This window comes from Lytechinus pictus, chromosome 1 (assembly GCF_037042905.1).
Source record: "Lytechinus pictus isolate F3 Inbred chromosome 1, Lp3.0, whole genome shotgun sequence".
NCBI lineage: Eukaryota > Metazoa > Echinodermata > Echinoidea > Temnopleuroida > Toxopneustidae > Lytechinus > Lytechinus pictus.
In genome coordinates this window covers 18,027,043-18,042,840 of record NC_087245.1, presented here as the reverse complement: position 1 = coordinate 18,042,840, position 15,798 = coordinate 18,027,043, and the positions used below count along the sequence as shown (strand labels likewise).

Here is a 15,798-nt window from a genome sequence, read left to right as displayed (position 1 = left end):
TGACATGATTATCTATGGTTGACTTTTCTTTGTATTAGAGGTGCCATGTCAAGTGGTAGATACACATCTTAGCTCTTTCATACCATACAACTACAGGTCTCTTTGGGGTGTGTTATTTTTATTCTAATAAAATCTTGTACAAACTTTGGTGAAAATTTTACATAAATCTGTCATGAATACACATTTACTGATAATCTAAAATTGTGATTACCCTAATAGAAATCACAATTATTCCCGATACACATAAAACACAAGACATTGGCCTCACAAAAGGACTGGGGGCCATCATGGCCCCCCCTCAATACTTTGCGTGATATTTTCGAAACGCAAAAAGATAACGCCCCAAAACTTTTTTCTTTGAAAGCTTGCGCAACTTTTGAGACCAAATTCACGACGCTACAAGACAATGTCATGCTGATTTTTATACTTTGTGTACAAAGTCTATGGGAGATGAAATAAAAGGGCGATTATTTTTCGTTATAAATTCAACCCTATTTGCAGAGCAATTATAAGGAAGAAATTGGCTTTTGCAAATTTTCTTTGTGGAAACCTTTAAATTAGATTACAAAACAAGAAAATTTGAAGTGAAATTGGGTTTTTTTCAGATTTTTTTTAATACTGGCTTGTAGTTTAAGTGGGAAAGAATGTGCGTGCCTAATTCCTGCGCCATCATGCCGCCCAGTCCTTTTAGGGTTAATGCCTGAACTCTCTTCTGTGCACAATAGCTTGTTTCGTGGGTCAGATAAATTTAATGATGTCTGGTAATTTGAGACTTGTACTATAACAAATTAAAACATTAGAAGTACAGGAAAAATATGCATCCAAGACCTTTGGAGTATACATTTCCTATGAAGAACCACAGATTTTCAGTAGAGAAAAACGTCAGTTTCGAGCTAAAAGAGATTTGATATCTTGGAATCAATATTGATGATGTATTCCTACATGTAGATGGTTGAAAAGTAACATTACAAATCTACAGAATCTAGTAAAATGTCAATAGGAAAACAAAAATGCCCAAAGAAATATTCAAAATTATCCATACCAATATTTCAGGAATATTCATTATCTATACAAAATAAATATATACCCAGAAGCTTCAGTTTTGCCATGAATTCACATAACACTGTACAAATATCTTGCTTGAAATAAAGGAACCAAAATGGTATTCTGATTTGAATCGGAGAACTACCACCCATTCTATTTATCTAACAAATGCCTACAGACAGTGGTGCTCTAGTGAACTCAACCATAAAATGAACTCTTGAATGTAAAATTTTATCACCTGACTTTACAATTAAATATCTAAAACATGGCAGAATTTGAACACTTTAAATATGTCCATTTTCTGGTGGGGCTCATAACTATGAGCAGCACTGAGGGCAGGGATCAATAATCAAGAACATGTCGAACACATGTACATTTTACAATTACCGGTAAGATTTTATAAATATGAAATACAAATGTTCCTGCTCCTATCAATATACACATGTTCAGTGTAGACATTGGATTAGTTAAAATGAAATTTAATCTACAGAGTTTATTTGTTTTTATAAAGGGAATGAACAGGATCAACCTGTTAAATAGGGATAATTGGCAAGTCTAAATTGCATGCAGACATGATGATAATGCTCATATCTACCCTGTGAAATATTGCATGGTATTATATACCTATGGCGTATACAAAGTTAATTCATAAATACTGTGGTTTCACTTAATAAATACTGCAAGCTGCTTTTTACATTCAGGTTAGGATGTACAGATGCAGCATATTCATTTATCTTCAAAAGAAACAGGGAACTCCAATAAAAAAACAAAAATCATCAGGAAATTTGTTTGAAAAGGTAAAAAGAAATAATTACACTTAGTATCTAAGTCATTGTGTAAAAAATATCAGTATAAAATAATCACAAAGCAAATTTGCATTTACATATATCACCAACTCCTGAATTCTGCATTTTAACTTAATAAAATTGGCAAGGGGTAAGCCAAATTCATTCAATAAATCATCAGAGAAATTAAGCTTGTCAGTGCTGACAAGTTTCATGAAACAATCCCCAGATTACTATGTACAATTACATGGTGTAATCTGGGCCCCATAACACATTTAGCTTAATAGCAATTGATCATACAATCTGGTAGATTCACAATACGGTGCCCCATCTATCGGCTGCAGTGGACAGTCCCTAATTTTCAATGCCTCTAAACATCTGTTGAGCATACGTGTATGTATACGATTATGCTGTGCTAGTCGACGTGGCTCAACCAGCTTCCATATGCTATTACTAGGGTCCAGGACGTGGTGGGAGAGAAATTTGCCGCAAAGTTCTTTGCGAAATTTAGACTGTTTTGGTGAATTCTTCCTCTGCTTTTGCCCAATCATTGTCATATTTGAAGCATCAGTTACATTACAAAACCCTACACTAGCACTGCGAGTTGCCTGGGCCTGCCCGCGATGTCGACCCCAAAGTTTAAAATTTGGCCTGTTGGCTGCAACCAATATAGATAGCACACCATATTGTAAATCCACCGAATTGATTGCACATAATGACCAATGCAATCAATCGTACGAATTAACCCTACAATCAATTGCTAAGGTTTGTGCTATTTGGCATGATTAGTTTGTTTGCAATATTCTATATAATACAAATCAGTGCATGGATAACAAACTGCTTTATAGACGAACATGTGCAATCAAAGTATCGAAAACCCCAAACTTTGATACTTTAATTTGCCCTCGGGCAAAACACCCTCTTCTTTTCTAAGAACTGTATAGCTTAGAGCTTTAGCAGGTCAGCATTCAATGAACTTCAGGTATTTAATTTACTTTTTTTTCCACATGAAACGATTATGCCAGCATTACAATGGATAACATTGAATAACATAATGATATACAAATATTGAATGCAACTTCAAGGCAAAATGTGTAAAACATTTGAATAATAAATATCAAACAATTGACAAACAATAACATTCGTCTCTCAGGACTAATTTTCTAAATTTCTATACATGTATTACAATTGGCAAAGCGTAATGACTAAAATATAGATCTATACAAAATATTTCAATAAAAATTGCTATTTCATTTTGTCAAATATGTACAATACTTCCTAGAAAATCCAAAATATATCAAACTTGAATGAGGAATTAACACTCGTTAAAAATTTCAGGTAATGAATATATAAGGACAATGATGGTAATTTTTTGCCTTCAACATAAATAGCCAGCACTTGAGAGGCACGACCTGGAGAATTTTTCACCAAAAAAAATAAGTATGACTAAATTAAGTGCAAATGAGAATATTATATTCAAAGCCTAATATGACTGATTGAAACGTGGCATAGTGTGTCTCACGAGCATGATTTGACCAATATACCACATGCAACTGGAAATTCAAATGCAATATTAAGACATCTAAGACACAAATAGTGTTTTTAATTCAATGGCCCCCAACAGATAAATATATGAACAATTGGTGCCAAGATCAAGGCAAAATTTCATACTTAGCTATTTCATTACCAAAACACAGGTTGACAACAGTGAACAAACTTATATTGCACAATAAGGTGTAACAATGTATAACATATAACAGCATCTAAAAAAATATACACAACATGAACTCGACATACATGTAGTATGGGTGTAAAACATTATTTCACAAACAATTCAAAATTTACACAAAATGCAATAAAATATAATATAAATAAGCTTTGCAAGTGAACTAAATTTTGCATGAATCTTGCATATATGAACACTGATGCAAACTGTTAACAAAAGCCCTGAGGAAATATTGATTGTCATAACAACCTATTTGCTTAATTACTTTAAAAAAATGACTATTTAAGAGAAAGGATTATGTCCTTATTTAAGTACAGACTGGTTGATAATATATAAACATGCATTTTTTTCATGTATCCTAATAGACACACTTCAGGATATTCAGACTAAGACATAATTTCAAAGGAAATAGTGGTCATAAGAAGAAGAGTTTAAAAGAAATTTCTCCCAAACTTGCAATTTTAACAAAATTTGATTCCAATTTTTTTAAAACAAGCACCAAGTATTACATAAATTTTACTTATTCTTCTTGGATATACATTTTTCATTTAATGGTAACTCTTGAATTCTTTTCAAGTCTATTCTACATACAATTATTCTATCAAGGTGTAAGATAAGTTTCTATCCTGTGTATTACATTTTCAAAACAATGTATATTTGAGATGAACATGGAATTAGAAAATTTGGTTGTTGTTCTTGTATCTTTTCTCCATATATTTCCATATGATGAGTATTCAAGCAAAATTAAAAATAAGGACATGATGGATGATTGTTCTTTTGATTCATTTAATTGGGTCTTCTATTTTTTTCAAAGAGTATGGCAGCACTTGAGAAACAAAATATACAGCATCAGGGGGTGGTTCACAAATAATCAAGTGTGAATTGGGGTAAGGCTTCAGTGCAAAAGATATTTACTGATGGAAATGTAGAGGCTCACATCCTCCAAGAATGATCTGGGGCCCGTTTCATAAACAGTTACAACTGTTGTAACTTTGCCATTATGGCAACTACCATGGCAAAGTTACAACAGTTGCAACTATTTATGAAATGGGCCCCAGATTGCTGCTGTCATTACACATGCAACTAGGAATGGAAGTGCACTTTGTAATCACATCTAAATCTTCTTGAAACACTCCCCTGATGAACATTTCCTACTGCAGTCATCTCTGTGATCATTGCTAAAAGCAGTAGAGAAATATAAATACCACAGAATTTTAGTTAAAGTGATATGGTAGAATCAAGCAATCCATTCATACTCTGCTTATTTGGGGTATACTTTATTTTTGCAGTATTGGCTTCTTATCTCCTCACGCTTGATTATTAATGTGCAAGGAATATGTGAACTACCTCCATCATGTTTCCCGTCTTTACTATCTATCATGTAGCCATGTTCTATGGAACACAGCGTAATCCTATCCATATATCCGATACAAATGAGTGCTATGAATGAACCTTATGTGCACTATCTTTGCTAGAATCTCAAAGACATTCCTGGTATCTATCATCTGTGTGCCTATCATCCGGTTGCGTAGTTCAGTCTGTGTCTCGGTGTCTATCCTCCCTCCTCTACCAGGGAGTGCATCGAGAGGGTGTTTTGTGCACCATCTCCACCACCACCACCATCCATACAGGTGGTGTCAGGGGGCATCGTAGACCCAATCGATAGGAACCCATTGCCGTTGATGAGCCAAGGCACTCAGAGCTTCACATAGTTGCTGGCAGGATTCATTGAGATTACTGTTGACGATGGTGAAATCAAAGAGATGACTGTACAGTCTCTGGATACGAGCGCTCTCCTCAACCGTCTTCTGTAGGTCTGCATCCTAGATTGGAAAACGTAGAGAGAAACAAAATTTCAAAAATTTGAAAACGTCTCAACAGATCTAAGAAGAAACGAAACAGATAAGCCTGTGCAAGTAGCACAGCTTAGCAAGTGAATGTACAGAAAATTTGAAGCAATAGATCGTTCATAAAAATCTGAACAAAAATCTGTGTTTTATTGCTAACCTTTGTGATAAAGGTTCCCGACTGACTAATACAAAATTACTAAATGGCAGCATATTTGCCTATGGCAGACTAAGAGTTAGGAAAGAGATGCTTCCATATTAAATTTTTTGCTTAAATGAATACAACACTTGTTTACAGGGTGAACCTTCAACCAACAAAAATTAAAAAATTATCTGCACATTTTTTTCTTCTTCATACTTCTGACCAATCTAATTGCAGTGCTTCGGTGTATGAATTCTGGGGATTTATCTAAGGAAGGTCTAAAGGCTTCATTTTGCCAGCCTCGACATAGGAGTTCTATCACTTGAACTCTTAACACATAATCACTGGCCTCAGATCCATCCCTGATATCTTGACTATAGTATACCTACCATGACGTGTTTTTCTGATGATGCAGCTGCTTCGTGTAATATTCTAAGAGTTTCTAGATCTGGGGATGCTACAAACACTACAAAAGGCAAGAATTCACTGTTCCTCAGAAGTTTCAATGTCTGTAATAAAACAAATGAGTCATTGGTTAGACAAATGATTATTTGAATTCTACAGAGAGCGAATCCATTTTTAAAGAAAATCAAATGAAATTGAATAACTAGTACATATATTACAACACTCATCACATATCATCAAACAAAGACTTAACCTCTATATTTTAACAATATCTCTTAAAAATTCTATCATTGGAATAGTACCTGTATATACGTTTACATCTGTATAAAAAAGGGGGAGGGAGCAAGTTCTACCTAATACCCCCCATAAAAATGCCCAAAAAGTTCATTCTTTAAAAAAATCACAACATGAGCTCTGGAATAAAGTGGGAGGGATAATTTTGTTTTTCATTTTTAGTATATATTAATATCAACTTAAAAATCAGATTACTGCATATGACCAATACAAATTGTTTAGCTAAAAATGCAAAATATTTCAATGTTCAATTTATTTCTATTAAAAAAAAAAAAAAAACTGAGGAATTATAATGACTACTCACCTGAGGGTTGACATCTAGCACACACATTTGACCTTTCTGGTTGACCTCTCGAATGGAGTCAAAGGTTGTGCCATAAAGGTTGTTAGCAAAGTCTCCATACTCTAGGAATCGATGGTTAAGGATGTCATTCTCCATTTCACTGCGGAGGACGAAGTGATAGTCAACACCGTTCTTCTCACCTTGTCTTGGAAGCCTTGTTGTATCTATGAAAATTTAATACCCAATAAAAATAAATAAAAACGTCAATCATCATGTCTTGGTCAAATCACAACTCATCTGGCATGCTACTCACTCTGAAAACCAAACTAAAGATGATTCAAGGATTCCTACCCAGGACAACCCCTACTCCCTTCAGCTTCTCCCACTTGTACTTGAAGGAGTTGTTGTTAAGGTGAGGTGTTCTTTGGGGAGACTTGCCCTGCAGAAAAGTTATTCAAGGAGTGCTATGCTCCAGGGTAACTTTTACATGGGAAGGGCCTTCGGGCTATTTTTTTTTTTGCATTTAAAGACATGCATGTACCAGCCTGTAATATTAGCAGCTCCTTTTCTTTTTGTAGGATGGTGGATTGAATGTCTGTACACCTCCACCTCGGCACCGCACAAAATATTATGGTTGAATGACATCAATCTTGATAACAATTTGCTCCTTATAACACTGATACAAGTATGAGCCCTCAAACCATCCCATCTAAATTGTGGCACAAATGACATCTTGCACCAATCAAAATCTACCTATTTCAATTCCAATTCTGCTGAAAAACCTATTCTATGTTTTCATTTTTTTATTATTCTTAAGTTCTTCATAAATTTACAAAAAACCTTTATTAGACATCCAAAGTACCTAATTAAAATATGGTGGAGAGTTGTTAAATATAATATAAGTGTCTTGCCAGATGACATTACATGTAGTTCTGAAGTGAGATTCGAACCCTAGACATTGTTGTTCAGTCTGAGCTAAACTAACTTGTTTCGATATGGATGTATACTCACGTGCAATGGGAACACCGAATCTTGATGGATCATGTTCTATGAGTCTATTCTTGAGTGTTCTCCTACCGACCCCTTGAGCACCAAGAAGAACTATAGTCTTCCTCTGGAACGGTGGCATCTCCTGAACTTCTTCATAAATTACGATGTCTGATCTATCAAACTGGTGGTTCTTCCTTGTCTCATACTTCTCACGTTTCTTCTTCTTGGATTTAACCAATCCACAGGCAACTGAAAAAGAAAACATTCAAAATTTGTTTGCTGAGATTGGAAAGACCATATTTACAGTTGCATGAAGACATGAAGTAGCTTCACCTGGCCATCTTAAACTAAACAATGAAAACATGCCATAGTTATCATGTGCTTTCAAAATATGGTGAAAACTTTATTCCCACCAACTGAGATTTGAACTTCATGTTTTAGTAAAAGAAGGTAAACTGTAAAATCACAGATAATTAAAGAACCAAAGAGGCTACTATTTTCTGATTTTGGGAATTTAATCTTGCTACAGGTAGCTTTAGTCGAAAATAATCATATTCATATTAAAATGAAAACGTCCCATTTCCCCTGTTCCATTGTACATGTCTCTAAGAAAGTGCATTTGATCAGCATCAATACTACTTAAAGAACTCATTTGGTTATTCAAAAAGATATAAATAGATACAATGCCTGTATTCCAACTTACCCAGTTCACTTGTATAGATGTTTTCATGAGGTACAAATGCTCTCCTTCTTTCTTCTAAATCTTGGCTTGGAATAAGGCCCGACTGTCCTTCATCCCCTACAACATAGGCCTGAATGAATAAGAGAATATTATTTAATAATATCATATATTGTATACAAATTTATACTTGCCTTCATTCAAAAGCAAACTCATCACTCAGCACTTGCAAACATTTGTTCTAGGAAGGTGAAAAGTAATTCACAAGCTCTCATATTCTTCTATTACAATAAGAAATCTATATGTGTATCATGAAAAAAAAGCCTACTGAAATTTCAGAAAGTTCTGCTTGATACACTATTTCTAGCTTTGTAGCTCTGTAAAGGCCCTGCTTGAATGTATACAACTTCCTGCAGCATAAGGTGAATAAGTTTCCTAAACAAAATTAATATTCCCTTTTACCTTATCTCACACTAGACAGCATTGTTTACTACATTGAAATAATATATATTTCTCAATTAATATGAAATAGTATCTTTGAATGAAAGCATATGATCAGAACTGCATTTCAATTTAAAATATGACATACTACTTTCCATCCCTATTAAACACTTGAGGACAAAATAAATCATTGACCTCTGAACTTTGACCTTAAAATATGACCCTTGACCTCACCTGCCACCATTCCATATCATCTCTCTCCACCACACATAGAATGTCTCCTCTTCTGAATGGCAAGCCAACTTCCTGACATGGCACCAAGGTATCATTGGAAGGGTCGTAGTCGAAAAATGCTCGAAAATATATCTGAGGGAAAAAAATAATCAAATAAATAAGAATTAATTCATCAGAAAATAATTTGATTTCAGGTTGGGAATTAAATACTCTATTGGGTGAGGAAGCAGATCAATATCACTCCTGTCTAAAAGTGTATGCCTAAAAAATAATTGATAACAACAAAGCAATAACAAATTTTCAGGTACTTCCATTTTCTAGAGAAAAGAAAATGTATAAAAAGCTGCAATAACTTTATAATATACAAATTTTCAAAACATTTTATGTAAAAGAGCTTTTGTGAATGACATCTCACTCTATTATTTTCATTTTCTTTCATTAAATATTCTGTATCTATCAAGACAAAACAACATAGTTGGAGTACAGTGAGTACACTTTAACAACAGCATACACTGCAAAGCAAGGCATCAAACACTGTGAATAAAAGAACTTTGAAATTCATCAAACATTTTTCAAGATTCATCATTCAACATACCATCTTTCAATGACAGACGAGATGTAGTCTTTATTTGATATTAGATTTTGAGAATTGCTTCATGTCATCAGGGGCCTGTTTCAAAAAGAGTTACAACTATTGTGTTAACTACCATGGTAACTAGGCTCAGCAGCCAATAACATTGACGGTTACCATGGTAGTTGCAACAAAGGCAAAGTTACTCTTTATGAAATGGACCCAGGGATTAGCCATCTTCACATAATTGAATAGTGATCAATATGTACGGCTATACAAGCCTATAAGGCCCAAGGGACATCCCCTCGAAAGAGAGAACATAACTGTCCTGTCTATTCAGATGACCATATGCGCTGGTCCACTGAAATGACCACTGCACTTACTGGAGGTAGCATTATACAGTCTTGATAGCTTGGACGAATCTTTAACGTGACTCTTCCTTCAGCTTTCTTGATATGTTTCCTCAAGGCATCAGGGTCATTGCTGACATCATGGTCGTTCACCTCTTGAATGACATCACCAACATGTAGTAAACCTACAACAGAACAGAAAATAAAACTTTTGTTGCAATATTCCAGATGAGGATTCACTGTCAGTTATCATTTAAAGCAAATGCAGATAAAACTGTTCAATCATAAGGATTGCTCTTTGAATGCCCTCCCATTCACATGATTTGGAAAATACTGAAATGGTTTGGCAGACAATTTGAATTTAGTCCCATCTTTTCACTTCTGCAAGTATGTGACTAAAAAATTGCATCAAGTTTTATCATTAAGGCGACTTCTTGACAAAAAAATATAGTCATGACAAGTGTTTTATTTGCTCAGATGAATAAATTGAGTTTACAGATTCAGACAGTAAGAAAAAGTATGTAAAAGATTCCAATTACAGCAGAATTTTTATGATACATCTTTATCAAACAGAGAATCTTATGTCTCTATACATTGTAAGTGCCACTCCCATGGTGTATCAAATTTACCTTGTTTATCAATGACGCTTCCATGAATTATCCTTGCTACTACTATCTCACCATCCTCTACCTTGAATGTAACACCCTGAAAGAAAGAATGAAAAGACTAGAAACTATCACTGAAGGTGATTAATACCCCGCCATACACTGTTACCATGGCAACAGCTCTTGCCTAGTATTACCACAAGACAAATGTGTGAGCTAAATTTCATGAGAATTTGTTAATAACAGATAAAGAAACTCAAACCACAAGATTCTTGCTTAATTTTTTGATATAAAATATGTTGTTACCGTGGCAACACCACTTCCAACACATGGAAAAATATGTCCTGCACATCCTTACCTCAAGACCAATGTGTGAGCCATATTTCATGAGAATTGGTTGAAAACTGATGACGTACGTGTAGTACGAACCGCAAGATTTTTACCTAATTTGGGGCATACATGTACATGTATAATATATTGTACCATGGCAACTTGATTTTCTGACACACACCAAATATGTGTTTTGTAATCTTTTCTTAAAAACAAATGAGTGAGCCAAATTTCATGAGAATTGGTTGAAGTTGTACGAACAGTAAGTTTTTTTACCTAATTTGGAGCATATAATATGTAGTTACCATGGTAACTTGATTTCCGACACACACAAAATCGTGTCTCGGAGATCTTTACCTCGAAACCAATTAGTGAGCCAAATTTCAAGAATTGGTTGAAAATTTAAGTAATTCAAACTCCAAGATTGTTTACCTTATTTTTGCCATAATATACCGTTACCATGGCAACAAAATTTCTGACACATACAAAAAATATGTCTTGCACACTTTTACCGCAACACCAATATGTGTGCCAAGTTTCATGAGAATTGGTTAAAACCTGAGGAAGTAGTTCAATGCGCAAGATTTGCAACAGACTGACCAACCGTACACTGATTCCTATATATCCCCTTTAAACTTTGTTTGGCGGGGGTATAATAAAGTCACCATAAGCAGGTTATCAAATGGCTATTACATGTACATTATTTTAGCATGATACATTTCCATATTGAATTTCTTTTTATCAGACAATTCAATATCTGTGCAAAAGAATATGGCCAGATTCATTTTAAGCTTCGGTAGAAATGCATCAAAGCAACAATTTAATAAAAGAGAGAAACAGATTTAACAAGGCAAACGCCAAGCGTTGTCTCGCCTGCATATTGCAGTCATGAAGAGACTGCAGGTCAAATCTGAAGGGTAACATTTAAGAAACTTTGACAGCTTTTCTATTGTACCAGTGGCAAATGTGTGTGAATATTATAAATGGTGCCAAGAACTATAGCTCATTAAATAAATAACAACAGTTTTTAAAGAATAAACAAGTAAAATACAAAATCTGGTTCAGGTATAGAGAGTACTGAGTTCTGAAGTAAAATGTTGGTGTTAAAAAGTATAAAATTATAAAGTTCATGTCACTAGAGGAACAAAGTAGTGTGAAAGTTCATTGACCTTTGACCTTAATCAAATTCAACTCACATTCGAACCTGACCTGCACCTTCAAAAGATGGACCTCTTGTACGAATTTGGCAATCCTACCTCGAAGATATAGAAAGTTATTGTGTGTACAGCACAGCACAGTGCCAGTCATGGAAAGTTCATTGACCTTTGACCTTATTCAAATTCGGCTCACATTTGAACTTGACCTGCACCTTCAAGAGATGGACCTCTGTTATGAATTTGGCAATCCTACCTCGAAGATATAAAAAGTTATTATGTGTACAACACAGCACAGTGCCAGTCATGGAAAGTTCATTGACCTTTGACCTTAATCAAATTCAACTCACATTCGAACTTGACCTGCACCTTCAAAAGATGGACCTCTTGTACGAATTTGGCAATCCTACCTCGAAGATATAGAAAGTTATTGTGTGTACAGCACAGCACAGTGCCAGTCATGGAAAGTTCATTGACCTTTGACCTTATTCAAGTTCGGCTCACATTTGAACTTGACCTGCACCTTCAAGAGATGGACCTCTGTTATGAATTTGGCGATCTCACCTCGAAGCTATAGAAAGTTATTGTGTGTACAACACAGCACAGTGCCAGTCATGGAAAGTTCATTGACCTTTGACCTTATTCACATTTCGACTCATATTCAAACTTGACCTGTGCCTTCAGGAGATGGATCTCTGGTATGAATTTGGTGATCCCACCTCGAAGATATAGAAAGTTATTATGTGTACAACATAGCACAGTGCCAGTCATGGAAAGTTCATTGACCTTTGACCTTATTCAAATTCGACTCATATTCGAACTTGACCTGTGCCTTCAGGAGATGGACCTCTGGTATGAATTTGGTGATCCCACCTCGAAGCTATAGAAAGTTATTGGGTGTACAACACAGCACAGTGCCAGTCATGGAAAGTTCATTGACCTTTGACCTTATTCACATTTCGACTCATATTCGAACTTGACCTGTGCCTTCAAGAGATGGACCTCTGGTATGAATTTGGTGATCCCACCTTGAAGCTATAGAAAGTTATTGGGTGTACAACACAATTGTTGACGACGACGACGCCGAAAATAGTGATACCTATGTCTCGCTCCGCTACGCAGGCGAGACAAAAATGAAAAAAAGAAAAGGAAATTGCAGAGGGACAGAATTAACAAAGATAAAGTTTGAGAGTACAACATAGTACTGACCAGTGGTTCATCTTTTGATTTCCTGATTCCAACCATGCGAATTGCATCCCCCGTCGCATTGAAGTCAGGGGTGTAGAAATCTTGGGTGTGCTCATCAAACTCTGATGATGAATCAAGGTTCCCTGATGCGATGTCGTCATGTGTTCTCAGTAATGACTGAATGGGAGAAGTGTGTTAGATACAAATATATCAAGGTTTACTTATAGATAATGTTCATGAAGATGATGCACAGCATTTGTATAGCACCATATATCTGTCAACGACATTCAAAGGCGCATTTTTGGAGGAGCCAACCAATCTGGGTCGCCGAGAAGGGCGCGCACACAGAACTGTGACCCGCACAGAGGTCTCTCTTCCAGATATAACTGATTGGGGGCATGCAGATGGAGCATTACACCGGGGTTTCCCCCTACTCTTATACGAATAGTGCAGTGGGTTCTTAACTTGCAAAGGTGGTGACTATCCTCTACACGGGGCCTCCATTTAAAGTCCTATCTGAGGGACAGAGTGTTTTCCACTGTAACATAGCCTGCATCTATGAAACAGGGGAGAGACGTTTACACACAATGCACTGGCTTCAGTCATCCGCCTGGGGTGGACTCGAAGCCACGATCTATGGTTCGACAGGCAGACACTTTACCGACTGAGCTATCTTCACTCTCATGTACCAAATTGTGATCAAACATCATCTTTACTCTGCTGTAAGAACTACTGGGTCTCATTTCATAAAGACTTGTTATAATAACAAAGCATAATTTCCATAACAATTGTACAGAAATTTTACTATCAGCCAATCAAACTGAATGATTTCAGTAGCTTTAAAATGTTATTGCAAATTTGTAATCATAACAAGTTTTATGAAATAGGTCCTGGTATTGTTTCCCAGCTTCAACATTAGCAACCATGTAAATTAGGACACTGTAGGAGCGGTTGCATTGTTTGTCGTGTGACACATTTTGTATTGTCATCATCTGTATATCTTCACTTGCTTATATTAGTTTTACGTCAACCAATCCTTGTGCAAAGTGTGTTACATAGAAAAGATTGCAGTGAGTATCCTAAGGTTCACAAGAGATTTACATCTCAGTATATTTTCACGATATGCTGTACTTACAATAAAGTTGAGATCTTGAAGAATCCCTGCTAGTTCCGCTGCACCATTATCACATCCAATGATCTGAGTCAGTTCTGCCATGATGTCTGCTGCTAAGCAAAGACTGTCCATTCTATGAGGCTTCAGTTCTGTGTCTTCAAGAGTACCGTGAGCCTGTGAAGAGTAAACAAATCAGTACAATAATTTACATATATTTAGAGCTTTGAAAAATATCATTACCCTTTTCATTTCCTTCTGGCTTAACTGCAAATCAAAGGGCTAATCTGAAGATAAAAATGAAATAAAAAAATTATACCAGTTATTTACATTATAAAGGCCCCGTCTCATCGTTCCGTGTAGGCTTTGCATGTGACTTGCGGGTGACTATTTGTCCTACCCGCATCAACAGTATCTCACATGCAATTGCCCGCAGAAGCACATGCAAATTATTTGCACACATAAAAGTTTTGAAAATGCTCAAAACTTTGTTGCAGGTGATTGTCCGCAACTCATCTACAAGGCTTGCACGAGACGATGCAACAGAACCTGCAAAGCAAAACAATGGCAGTTATATGACCCTTCACTGATCAAAAGCCAAGGATTTTGCTTTATAAAAACTAAAATCCATTTGGTCTGATAATGGGCTTTATTTCAGATTCACATCTCTCAAGAGAATACATCACCAGTTCAAAATGGCAACTTTCAGTGAGAACATAGGCCTACATGTATGTGGGAATGATCTTGATTACTGAAGAGAAGATGGCTTCAATGAATGATGCTTGTTAGAAAATGGGGACAAGTAATTTATTGAAATTAGTAGTTCATATGAGATGAAAAGTTGAATTTGGGGTGATTTGAGTATCTGATTTGTGTGTATCACAAGTATGTAAAAATAAAAATACCCAAGTGTCATGGGTTCATGACAAGATGAAGTCTGCAGCAGTCAAGAGGTTAAAGCTGGGTAATTGAGGGACTAGCTACTTGGAAAGGTTGACTGATCTTGAGATAAAAGAAGTAATACCTCGGAGTCTTGCTGGATTCATGGGATAGCAAACGAGCTCAGACACATCACTGATGGGTCTGACCTTAGATTGTCCTTCTATATAGACAATATCATCAATCTCATGTCCATCCCGCTATCATACATAAATCGTCTCATATCTACCTCCTTTCAGTCTTCCAACTATACACATACATGTACTTGAACATATGAGTTATAATATTATACTTGACCACGTGAATAAGTAGCATCACGTCCATAGTCAAATCAAAGAAAGTTGTTTATGCACAAGAATATGAAAACTAATAATTAATCTCTATTGAGAAACGTAAAACTAATTTGTCATAGTAATTCATCTCCAACCCCCCCCCCCCCTGTTTCAAATGGTACTTCATGTCCATCCATCTAGAATACATGTAGCTCATATATGTTACATTATGGACATCTAAAGCATACATTATGGTCTGTAAATTGAAAAATAAAGCATATTGTCCTGATATGTATCTGAATAACAGCTTGAAATCAGTTAAACTTAATCAAAAAGGAGATTTAGTTCCTTACAATGTATCAATGCATGCATGGATGGGCAATCGTTCATCTGCTGTTGATTTTAGCA

The 15,798-nt window shown here is 35.7% G+C and overlaps 1 protein-coding gene across 1 annotated transcript; it reads right to left on the bottom strand.

Annotated features, from left to right (window-relative positions):
- Nucleotides 1–2,804: 2,804 nt before the first annotated feature.
- On the bottom strand, nucleotides 2,805–14,353 carry LOC129258689 (protein PALS2-like). Its single transcript, XM_064097514.1, has 10 exons — nucleotides 14,204–14,353; nucleotides 13,090–13,245; nucleotides 10,421–10,496; nucleotides 9,825–9,976; nucleotides 8,871–9,002; nucleotides 8,220–8,328; nucleotides 7,538–7,765; nucleotides 6,548–6,750; nucleotides 5,934–6,053; nucleotides 2,805–5,378 (listed from the first exon to the last, which is right to left on the bottom strand). Exons 1-10 carry the CDS (start codon nucleotides 14,312–14,314, stop codon nucleotides 5,193–5,195), a joined length of 1,473 nt encoding a protein of 490 aa, XP_063953584.1. The 5' UTR covers nucleotides 14,315–14,353; the 3' UTR covers nucleotides 2,805–5,192.
- Nucleotides 14,354–15,798: the final 1,445 nt, after the last annotated feature.

Bases quoted from the DNA above. Each gene is read 5' to 3' on its own strand.
- LOC129258689 (XM_064097514.1), bottom strand. From the start codon at position 14,314: ATGGACAGTCTTTGCTTAGCAGCAGACATCATGGCAGAACTGACTCAG. The intron at 9,977-10,420 runs GTAAATTTGATA...GTTCTGTTGTAG, and splicing joins AAGCGTCATTGATAAACAAG to GTTTACTACATGTTGGTGAT. The intron at 5,379-5,933 runs GTAGGTATACTA...TTTCCAATCTAG, and splicing joins CATCAGAAAAACACGTCATG to GATGCAGACCTACAGAAGAC.